Source organism: Ischnura elegans, chromosome 10 (assembly GCF_921293095.1).
Source record: "Ischnura elegans chromosome 10, ioIscEleg1.1, whole genome shotgun sequence".
Classification (NCBI taxonomy): Eukaryota; Metazoa; Arthropoda; class Insecta; order Odonata; family Coenagrionidae; genus Ischnura; species Ischnura elegans.
Genome location: NC_060255.1, coordinates 12,513,098 through 12,525,164, shown reverse-complemented (window position 1 = coordinate 12,525,164; position 12,067 = coordinate 12,513,098). Strand labels below are relative to the sequence as shown.

Sequence of the window (12,067 nt, the reverse complement as noted above, 5' to 3'; positions counted from 1 at the left end):
ATGAAAGCGAATAGGCCTTGTAACCAGTGGTGTAGCCAGGGTAAGGGTCCGGGGGGTTCGGACCCTCCTCCCCCGAAATTTAGAAGCACAATTATTTTCCTTCATAAAAGAAAACAAAATATTGAAAAATCATGAATTTATCAAATATTTCTTTAACAAATGAAGTTTTTTTTGTAACGAAAATTTTCTATCACAGAGCCCTGAGGAAGGAGAATAAATCTCAGAAACGTTGGCCAATTGTGTATTTAATTTAAATCATGACCTATACTCCAAGATCATAAACACTACATTGTTGTAATAATAAGGAAGGTCAGGAGAAGAAACTGTATTCATTATGAAAAGTGTTAAAATTAGTTTAAAACCCTCTACTTAGTACCCTGTTTTTCGAAAAATTTCCCCCTTGCATTTGGACCCCCCCCCCCGAACGTAATTCCTGGCTACGCCTCTGCTAGTTGTAGCGAGCTGAAGATTGAGGAGGGGAATAAGCCGTGATGATTCGCAAAATGCTCGATTTGAACCAGTTTTAAACGGGAGGATAACTTTAATCAAATAACGTCCCATATTAAACTTCCTCATGCATTCCTGTGTACATCTTTGTGGATTAATTAATGAGCCTCCTTGGTGTCCAGTAACCTAATGATTCTGCCCTAATGTTGGTTTGGGAGGTTCAGGAAAGAGTTCACGACGTAGTGAATTTTACACGGTCAGGGTTGTGGAGTCACTACTATCTCGCTTCACTGGGAAGTTGCTTGAGGGTGCCTGAAGATAATACTTGGATTTGAAAGATGCCCTTCAATCAGCTGCCGAAAGCTTTACCCACTGGCTCAGGCAGGCTGCTTAGATTGACATTACTTCTCGGAAAAAAATCTTTGGGAATGAGGTTGAAATATACTTCATTGTGCCGGTAGAAATGAATAAATTGCAGAATTTCTCAATTTCCCCGTTTCCTATATTTATACTAATAATTTTATTCGTCATAATCCAGTGGCTACTCTCGTTAATTGTTCTTCCTCATCATTTTTAGTTCAAAGAGAAGCCTTTTCTCTTTCGAACAGCGGTACCCATTTAATCAGACATGTGCCGACTGTGTCCGAGATGATGCCGTTTAGAAGATTCGAATTTCTTCGCTTGTCGCTTCTGCCCTTCTGCGCTCCGAAGCCGAGAACCCCGATACCATGCAGGGTTCTTGCCCGATACCCTCGCTATCCCTTTACTACGTTACTTTGGTTACTTTGCAAGAAAGCACATGTGATAACTAATGACGCCCATATCACCTCGTACACTTCTATTGTTTTCCATAGTGTTCCTTTCGGATTTCCGAACTTTCAAAAGTACGTTGCCCTCGTAAATTCTTCGTAATTCATTTCGTTGATTGTCTGTTTGTGATCCTGATTGAAAAGATTTAGTGATAACATTTGCATGTTTTCGAGTTAACTGTTTTTTGGGAGAACGCATAGAAACACGACTTGAAAATACTAGTTGGTTACATGTATTTTGCTAATTTAAGGATAGCGTTCGCGTCTAATGCCTAAGAATGATTATTATTGTATGCTTAAAGCATTTCTGCATTGAAATCAATGATTTTTCTTCTTTTACTTTTAGGAGCCCTGCAGATTAGCAATAGCGAAGAGGAAGATCAAGGAAAATATGAATGTGTTGCCGAGAATGTTGTTGGCACCGAATATTCACACTCCACAATGCTGTACGTTAAAGGTAAGTCCGTGATGTTTGAGAATTTTCATATAATTAACCTGCAAATGATGGGTATAGTGATTCAGTGACTTTTCTTTTTCGATATGCCTATTTCCCATCAATGTATTACCTATTTCATGGCATTAATTTCTTCCCTTGTGTATTTTTCACGTCTCTTTTATTTATCATATAATCACTATTTCAGTACGGCGAGTACCTCCTCAGTTTTCTATCCCTCCTCGGCCCGTCGAAGAGGTGACAGTGGGAGGTGATGTGAACCTAACATGTGTAGCAGTTGGGTCCCCAATGCCTTATGTTAAATGGCGAGAAGGTGAATCTATTGAGCTGACGCCTGAGGACCAGTTGCCAATTGGGAGGAATGTTCTACGACTCATGGGAGTCACTCGTTCTGCGAATTACACATGCGTTGCAGCGTCATCGTTGGGAGTAATTCAAGCATCTACTCTAGTTAAAGTTCAGGGTGAGCAAGCTGTCTTCTTGTTTTGGTATTCTTGCCGTTTCATGTGTGACCCTGTGTGGGATAATGTTTACTATTATCATCAGTTGTGTCTGCCTCTAATTTTTGTGGCTAATTATTTAACTTTTATTGATCGATTTCCTCCTCTCTCTGTTTAGCTATTTTTCATTACTCACCCCTAATCCATCCTCTGAAGTAATTTAGTCTTTGAATTCATGATATTATTGAATGTTCCTATCTGTTAGCTCCTGTGTTTTGAATGCTTCCATCTCTATTATAATCCTAACTAATCCTAATTTTTATCTTCCTACCTTCGTGTAGCTCTTCCTGGCCCACCTACCAGTGTTCGGATATCTGAGATAACAGCAACATCTGTGCGGCTTACATGGTCATATGGTGGTGGAGGGGACTCAGGAGATATGGGTAAGTTTAGTGTTTCAGCCATTTTAACTAATAGGGTAGTTTCCTTAATCAAAGAAAACGAAATGCATTGATTGCCATTCCTTACCCACCATTCATAATATACATATTATTTGGTTTTATAAATCTCAGTTTAGACGAATGGCAATGGTCAATTTTAACCGCATTTGAAAAAGGCCAGATTGGCACCCATGCAATGCCACTCCACGTGATGTCACAGGGGCCTAGATGCTATATGAGTAGGCGGGAGTTTTACATCGTCTGATATTACCAATGCATGCATGAGGCACAGTGCTCAGGGAACAATTTCTTAATAATCACCTATTAAAAGTGCCTATGGTTGGAGAGTTTCCGTCGTTTGATGGGGTATGAATAATCCTTATTTAAGCCAAGCGCTACCTGCATTGTATCAATGCTCATAGCCTCGCACCAAGATGGCCTCACATAGCGGCAGCTGGAACCAGATGATGTTACAGGGGCTTTTCCCAGCATTCATATTTAGCCGTCACGTTTACACACGGTTGAAAATTTTCACTTTTCATTTAATTTCGAAAAATAGATATCATTATTTAAAAACCTAAAAGCATGAAATACGTACTCCTGGAGTAATAATCTTTCGATTTAGGCAATTTAAAAAATATGAAACCACCCTATTCAAACTTTTCTGTTGATCTTACTTAAAACTTTCAAAGCTAGGTATCAATATTCAGTGTGTGTTGTTAAATATCCATTAGTTAAAGCACTTCCACACTTATTTTTAGGTGCATTACCACCATATCATAAAGAATCATTAGCTTCAAATTCTAGTGCGTTAGGCCTGGTGGTGCTGTAGAATTTTTTTCATTTGGGACTAACCTTGAGGAATGGAACTTAATCAAAGAATTTCCCTTGGTTTTATCCAGTTAATTGAGACAAAGCTGATGTAATTGGATGCATATTTATAGTATTTACCTCATTCAATGTAAATTTGTCAGCTCTGGAGACTAATTTTGGACTTATGGGGAACAAAGCACCCCAGCAAATCTGTTCTGACACATTTAAATAAATAAAAGATCGTAGCACTTTTTCACAAGATTTTTCAATCTGTACAACGTGTTTCAGCTCACTGAGCCATCTTCTGGTACAACTCAGAACGTCAGAGGATAGTGCCCCTGATCTAGTGTTCTCCTCAGCATATGTGTCGTAGATAGATGCCACGTATGAAAAAATTTGGGGGGGTATGAAGCCCCTGAAGTTCCTCCCCTGGCTACTTGAATGAATTCTTTTGGCAAATTTTAAAAGCTCAGTATTTTAAAATTTATTTTTTAAAATATGTAGTAATTTTTAAATTTAATCTTCGTTCACTTTTGACTGTCTTGTTTTCTGAAACAGGCTCAAGTGTGGTTGGAGCTGCTGAAGACCTTCAATATTACGTCATACAGTACAAGCCAAAATATGCCAACCAGGCATATTCTGAGATAAGTGGGGTAATCACCATGTACTATACTGTTCGAGGTCTCAGCCCCTATACAGAGTACGAATTCTTTGTCATAGCTGTGAACGGTGTTGGCAGGGGACCTGCAAGTACGCCAGCAACTGTTACTACCGGAGAAACAGGTATGCCTCTCAGTTCTAGGTGATATGTTCATGCAAATGCATGGCATCTAATCTAACCTAATGTTTTTTACAGGATTCATGCAATCTTAATGTATTTGTTTGTGTGGTATTACATCCCCAAGCTGTAATGAGATTTTTTAAAGAACTTTTTTACTGTAATAAAGGCAGAAGAAGATTTTTAGCGAGTTGTAGATGATACAGGACAGATGTGGAGAACACTTACTATTTTTGGCGTAGTTGGTTTCCTACGGAGGCCTAATAGGGTGACATATCATCTCATAAGTAATGTAAGGCTGCATTTCTTGTTGTTTATGTGTCTGAATGATTGTGAAGTTAGTCTTTACATCTCCATTTTAAGGTAGAAAATGATTTTTCTTCGAAGCAGAACTATCAAAAAGTAAATTTTACTCTTTTGGTCCAAGTGTACATCTGTATCTTAATTGTTCCTTTTTTCAATCCAGCTTGATAGAAAATAGTTAAACTGTTAAAAGATAGATGTATGAATTTGACAAATGCAATAAGAATCATTGGACAATATTTAATTGAAAATTAAAAATATTATTTCCCTTTTTGTTTTGGACCGGATATTTTTTTATGCAATTCAACACTGTGGAGTTTATTTTGACCCCATGAAGCTATGGGAATCTAATCAATGTGCTTCGCTATGATTCCATATTCCTTTAATGCCTGCTCAGCTACTCTTACTGTTTTATCTGTTGTCCCTGTGAAACTATGTTTTTAAGTGAAGTATGGTTTTAAAGTTTAGAAAACGTTTCTCAAAATTTTAAGTATTGGTTAAGACCATTTATCTTCAAGAAATATATTCAGATAATATAAACAGTGAGATGATATGTGTTAGAAATTTTCTCTCATTTTGATTCATAATCAGTATTACCCATCAACATTTGAAAAATATCATAGTGAGGTTGTTATGGCCTGAAACATGTAGCTATAGCTTAAGTCAATTTATTCATTAGTCAAGAAACTTAATTATATTGCAACTCATCTGGTCTTATTAGTTACGAAAGCGGGTATAACAGTGAATTTTTTCACCAGGATTCATATTGGCTTCTCATATTTTTTTAATCTTTAAGGATTATGATGTCAATTTTTACAATTTCAATTGATTTAGTTAACTTCATTATTCCGAAAACTGCCATTTTGTTTTTAGAACTTGGGGAATTACTTGGAAGCAATAAATGATACCTGTGTTTTTTTTTTCAAGACCCATTTATAAAGTCTCAGATTTTTCTCAGCAAATTTTTGAAGGAAGTTTTTTGATGTGAAGATGATTTTTTGGAGATTTTCCTAAAACTTTTTGATGCATTTAATGTTTTTAATGACGTCATGTTGTTGCAGATTTTTTGTAGAGAGAAATAGTTTACATTAGATTATTAGTGTAAAGTCAAGTGTAGAAAATGTCAATGTGGATCTGGAGCCACTCAATTTTTGCTGTTTTGAATTTTGATGTTATAATGTAAATAATTTTTGCATGGCCATTTTTTTGGCCATGATTGCATAACATCTTTTTTATGAATAACAAGTGTGGCATATTTTTTTCAATCGCCAGCCACAATTGACCTGTAGACTTAACTTCTTTGAAACATTTTTTAAATTGAACTCTTTGTCACCTCTTATGAAATGTCTATTTTTTCAATGCTTCCAATACTAATGCCTGTTTACTTGGGACTGAGCAAATTGTGTAAGTTACCTTAAATTTTTTTCTGTCAGAGGTCAGATATGCACATATCTGAACCTCTTGGTACTCTGGTCTGAGTTCCTGGACACATCTTAGAAGTCCCCAAGCTTAGTTGCTTTCTTCCCTAATTAGGAGTTAGAAAAAACTATCTTTCTGTGAATCCAATTTATTTTACTATTGCTTTGTTGGACTTTTGGAAATGACAGCATTTTTATTTCATGTGTTTAGATTCAGTGCATTAATTAGCTTTCACATTATTGAAAATGAACCTACTTTTGGCACTTCTCAAGCCCACGGGCCACTAATGTTACGGCGTTTGCTGGAATAAATTAATAAATGGCTGGAATGGATTAATGGGGAACACGCATCATTAAATAATTATATGAGTACATCATATCAAATTCAGCTCCTTCCTTGTCTGATGAAATTATTAAATTTTTCTTGCATGAAAAGTAGTCGTCTCTCATCTATTTAATGCAAGGTTTTAAAATTTTCAAGCTGTTATTTACACCTGAAAATATGTGCTTACCTTTGGATCACATACCTGATCATCCGTGAGTTTTAGTGCTATCAGCTGACTTGAGATGTGAGGGGTATACAATTTGCATGTTCCCCATTATAGACTGCAGTTAGTGATAAGTTGGTTAGATCCATCAGTATGGCACATTAGTTGCTAATAAAAATTAGGCCGGAGTGAATTTATAAATTGCACATTGCATGCGTTTTTGAGTTTCTCAATGAAATATCCCTGGACACTAAAAGGGACCTTACGACAAATATTGTAATATATTCTATGTATTTGATTATTTAACCTGAAATTGTCTGCCGTAAATGCTAAGTATGCAGATTTTCTTTTCCAGCTGTTATTCAAAGTGGAATAAATTATGCACTTACTCTCCCGATGTATATGGAAAAAGCTTAGTTCCTATGGCTTAGTTTTCAATGCACATTTATCCTACAATTAATCAAATGTATGACAGCTCTGTAATGGTCGTTAGTCATTGCTTTAAGTAATCCAGCCTCCACTTCTAACATGATTCTCTTCTTAGCATGCCACTTCTAGTGTTCCATCTTGTCACTGCTATCTGGCTGTTCTATCACTCTGAAGTTGTTAAGTGCACATTTAAGGTAGTCTTATTTTATGAAAACTGCATTAAGTATCGTATGCCAGATTTTATGATCAAGGTGTTTTGTATTAAGCGCTCATCTATATTTAAGAAGTTGTGTTGTTATACAATGTTTTGGTGGTATGGTGTTTTATCTCTTATGCCAGAATTTTGATTGACTTACAATTAAGTCCCACAAACATAGGACCTAGAACCACTTGTGTGTGCAGTGTTATACTCTTTCATGTGGGAATAAATGGCATGAGCTAAAGTCATTTACTGCAGGTATGGTAATTTTTTATTTCTTGGAAGATAGTGATGGATTTAAATATGTTGAAATAGTGTTGGGAAGATGGTAGATTGATAAACTTGGAAATGAGAGGCTGAATATCATGTCAGAAGGGGAATATGTTGCCACATCAATCTACAAACTGTTAATTTTTGTTAATAAATTGTGAAGATGATTTTCAGTATGTAATAGAGTTATAGGTTCACAAAGGAAAATGCCTATATGTTTCAATAATGTGTACTCTTTTGCTGCATCACTCTCCAGAGGTAATTTCTAGAGTACGATGTCCAAAGGAATCCTCTTAGTATCATTGTCAGAAACTGTTGGGCATAAGCAATAGATTGATTATATCCTAGACTACCAAACTTTTGTGGTATGCTTTGTCTTTCTCGTGCTTGTTAAAATTAAAATCGAAAGAAATGATTAACAATTGAAATTTATATAATCATATTTGCATAAAGGATGATGATGGAATTTTTAGAAAATACTTGTTAGTATTACTTTATGTGTGAAAGAGATTTTTTTGGGATAATATAATTGAAAATCTGTTAACAGGTTGATTGGTAGAGAAATTTTGTTTTTCTCCTTCTCGACATGAATCTTTACAACATTTGGCGGGGGTTTATGTTCTCATATACATATTCCAGATTGGATTTCTATATCTTGGGTATCAAAAAGATTTTTGGATCGTTGTGGCTGTTTATGAGTAACCAAAGCCACTATTAGTATTGAATGTATACGTGTAACACTTTGGTGAAGACTTTTCTTTTAGTCTTGCTCTATTTCAATTTGCCATGAAGTCAGATATTTATTTAATTGCTTTAGAATAATGCAGAATTAGTCATTGAGGAATTTTTGACATCAGTTTAATGGTCATTTGGAATAAACAGTATTAAAATTCTTGTTTTTGGATTAAGTTATCCTTATAATAGTGAATTTTGGCATGAAAGAAAATTTTAACTTTGATTATTTAACCTTCTTGTGGTTACTACGTAAAGTAAAAATATTATCTAAATATGCATTTATCATGTGTATCTATGCATACTATTTTAGCTCTAAGGACTCTCAATGAACTGTTATGTACTCTTTTGAGTATGTTTACTGCCCATGCATTACATGTGAGCTAATGTGCATTTAAAAAATTCAATGGAATATGTTTTCTTTCTAGCTGATCCTTCTTTTGGAGGTGCCAGTAAGTGTAATTCAATTTTACGCTATCCTTCACACCCTAATCTTGAGTGCCTGCCACCCAATCTCCCTGAATTGAATGCATTGTCTCCCTGAATTGAATCCTCCCCCTACACTTTCTGTTTTTATCTCATACAGCACCACCCTCCATCCATGGTAATTTATTTTCTAATCATTTTTCTCCAATGGCACACAAGGTATAAGTAATAACTCTGTATCCTATAGCATTTCCATATCATTATTATTATTATTATTAACGAGAAGCCATATCAAGTATGATGTGTCTTACTTGTGGCTCATACCCCACAACCGTATCTCTTGTTCCCATACCCTTGTTTAGCTCAATGGGCCATTGGAAGACGTGAATCTTTCCACCCCAACAAGCGTGAGACCAAAGGAAAAATTAAAATGGGGTCGTTCACGGAGATTCAAAATCAGCATTCAATAGAAGAATTGTGTTGATGGAAGAGAAGGAGAGGTTACGGCCAGGAAAACAATCTTCCCCATTTAGCCTTGCTCTTGTCAGTTTAAAGGAAGAAGGTGAAAAAGTTGATGCTCACTTTTCATGAGTTTGTCTCATTCTCTCACTCACATCTCAAGAGTTTTGGTTTATATACTCAGTCCGGTAGAACCTTTCATTGAGGGAAGGAATCACTCATATGAGTGTTAACGACAAAAAATTACAGGATGAGCACTCACAAGGCGGAGAGGGAGCTGAGAGGTAGTGAGCCGATTGGCTTGAGCTGGTGACGTCTTCAACTTATTTGCCTATGTGTGAACAGGATTTATATTGGTCAGGGAAGTCAAAGTTGCCTCTGGAAGTCATGGAAATTCTCTTTGTTCAGGAAAAAACTGCAAATGCGTAGAGAAGGGATGAAAATGGTGGTTGAACATAGAGGTTGTTAATAATAAAACGTTATTGTACTTTTCCACACGATTTAATTAATACGACCGGTTTCGTCGCAGAGGCGACATTATCAGGTACAGAAACCGTTATAATAACAGTTACATATATATATAACAAAATAACTGTTATTATAACGGTTTCTGTACCTGATGATGTCGCCTCTGCGACGAAACCGGTCGTATTAATTAAATCGTGGAGAAAAGTACAATAACGTTTTATTATTAAGAATGGATTTTCACAAAGTAAAGCCAGAAACAATCGAGTTTATAGAGGGTGTTGCTGAATTCAGGCAAAGACAGGTGGGCATGCTTTTTGCCATCCTAGCTGGGTGGCACTGGGGTGGAGCCAGCTTGTCGCTACTTGACCATGTGTCTGCTGCAACTGTTTGGCTTTATTCCACTGTACATCTTCCTGCATTTATTCACTAAATCCTTATATGTGACCGCTTGTCCATTGATAAATAATGAAAGGGATATTTAATATTCTGACTGGGAATCAAGGAAATTGAATATGAATATGCAGTTAGTATTAAAGGTGGTTAAGGGTGTTTTTTTTTGTTGCAATTAATAGCTTGAGAAACAGAAAATGGGTCTCTTGATTTCAAACTCTTCCACAATCAGTAATGATGATAAATTGACAAAGGTCCCCAAAACAACAGTGCCCATAACAAACTTTGTACACATGTGTTCTGTCATATCACCTTCCCTTGGATTTCCGATTTCCTTCCAATTGTACTTCACCTTTTATTTTGGAGTGCCTGTTTTTGAGTCACATTTTTACTGAAACTGTTGTGTATATGAGTTTTGGTTGGAAATTTCCTTTGTTCTTCTCTTTTGTGTGTTGTGACTTCTGATATTTCCTTTGATGTGTTGTTTTTCTGCATGTATTGTGTTATGTTATGATCAGCGATGGGTTGTATGTGAATATAAATGACTGGGCTTCCAGTAGCAATTACGTTTTAGAATATTTTTCTTGATATCATTACCTACATTTCAAAAATGTAACTAAGTAAATATTGATTGTTTACTGAAAGTAGTCATAGCTCTCACAACCTAAACTAAGCATAGGTAATTAGCTCTCAATTTTGACGGATGCAAACTTCGGCTTTATGAAGTGAGACATGGCAGTAAAGTATACTACAGTTTGAGTGGGGAATAGGGGGGAAATTGGTTTATTTATTTTTTTCTCATAAATTTGTTTTGTTTAAATTTTAACTGGAGGAAAAATACTTTGCTGTATATCCTCATGCATTAAAGTATTAAAAGATTTTTCAAAATATGTATTCATAAAATTCATATGAATGAACTTGTAGTCACTAATAGTTCCTTTTAACAATTATAATTGATACTGTTACTTCCTATAAAATTTTGAAGAGTTATTAAATGAAGCCCAGTTTCTTTTACTTTTTGTTATTTTACCCATATTTATCTTTATTTTTCCAATCACTGTAGATGCATCTTGTTTCTTTTGACTTTCTTCTATGTCTTTTTGGAAATACAGTGTAAACTTGTTTGAACAAGTATGGCCTTTAATTCTTGGATTCATAATTGTTCAGAGTTTTCTGAGATGTCATGTGATAAAAATTTGATGCTTAGGTTCATTGTTTTAAGTACCTCTTGTAATTGGTATTTGAAATCGCAAAAGTTACCTTCCTCAGCAAACATAATGAGCAACTTTTAGTGGCCAAAGCTAATAAAATATCTCGGAACTTCACAATGAAAAATATACCTGAACATCAGGTAGCAATAACATTGTAATTTCTGGCTCTCGTGCACAGTGAAATCTTTGCTATGGTTACTTTTGTTACAACACTAACATCTGATGAATATCAAGAATGCAATGGCGACATACATCCCCAAACCATGAACCAAATTTATTAGAGCACTCTACTTGACTTCTAACCAAGGCTATTATTTCAACTCAATAATTTCATTCTCTCTTCATTTTCAGTGAGGAAATATTTTTCCCTATTTATTTATTTTTAAGTGATCTAATGCCTTGTGCAAAATTGGCTTTTATTCTTTTACTGTAATGAGAGAAATTCAATATGACGAGAGCTTCTTTGTGCATTATAAGGTCTCATTCTGTCAAGATTACACTGTATATTCATTCTAATTTTTTCCTGAACCATGTTTCCTAGGTTAAAAATGATACTGTTGATATTTTTTTCATCTGTGTGCACAATTAGTAGAAATTGTTGTTTTTTAGAAATTTGAGTGCAATATTATCTTACTCATAATTACTTCATTTTACTGAATTGTGAGGTATTGGGTGATTCCACTTTTTTCCTATCCAATTTTTATATGATTTTAGGTTAGTGATTTTTTTACTTGCATCGGTATTGGTTTTTTTTAAAGTTTTATATGATTTTTGTGTGACGTGATTTGATGATATTTTTTAAAGTAGATGATTTTTTTAACTTGATCGTGTAATTGAATGTTTGAATATCCAATAGTTTCATCATGGTGTCTTCTGTGGATTAATATAATGTATTTTCTTGCCATCTACTTCTAACAGAGCCTGGAACTGCGCCCCGAAACGTACAAGTGAGGCCGCTGTCTTCGAGCACCATGGTGATTCAGTGGGATGAACCAGAAATGCCAAACGGTCAAGTAACGGTATGTCCTTTTTTGTCATCAATTGGTTTCAATTCAATTGTTTCTTTAAATTTGTTTTTAGTATCTGTTGTTTT

At 35.3% G+C, this 12,067-nt stretch overlaps 1 protein-coding gene across 6 annotated transcripts in view; it reads left to right on the top strand.

Annotated features, from left to right (window-relative positions):
* LOC124167275 (tyrosine-protein phosphatase Lar) overlaps positions 1 to 12,067 on the top strand; it is a 947,012-nt gene that overhangs the window by 875,087 nt on the left and 59,858 nt on the right. For 3 of the 6 annotated variants that reach the window (XM_046545185.1, XM_046545184.1, XM_046545187.1), the window contains exons 6-11: positions 1,603 to 1,713; positions 1,898 to 2,173; positions 2,492 to 2,593; positions 3,962 to 4,186; positions 8,467 to 8,472; positions 11,893 to 11,993. In XM_046545185.1, coding sequence (XP_046401141.1) covers positions 1,603 to 1,713; positions 1,898 to 2,173; positions 2,492 to 2,593; positions 3,962 to 4,186; positions 8,467 to 8,472; positions 11,893 to 11,993 — 821 coding nt within the window. Of the gene's footprint in view, positions 1 to 1,258; positions 1,332 to 1,602; positions 1,714 to 1,897; positions 2,174 to 2,491; positions 2,594 to 3,961; positions 4,187 to 8,466; positions 8,473 to 11,892; positions 11,994 to 12,067 lie in introns of those variants that run through there. The other 3 variants (XM_046545186.1, XM_046545188.1, XM_046545190.1) reach the window with 2 other exon arrangements.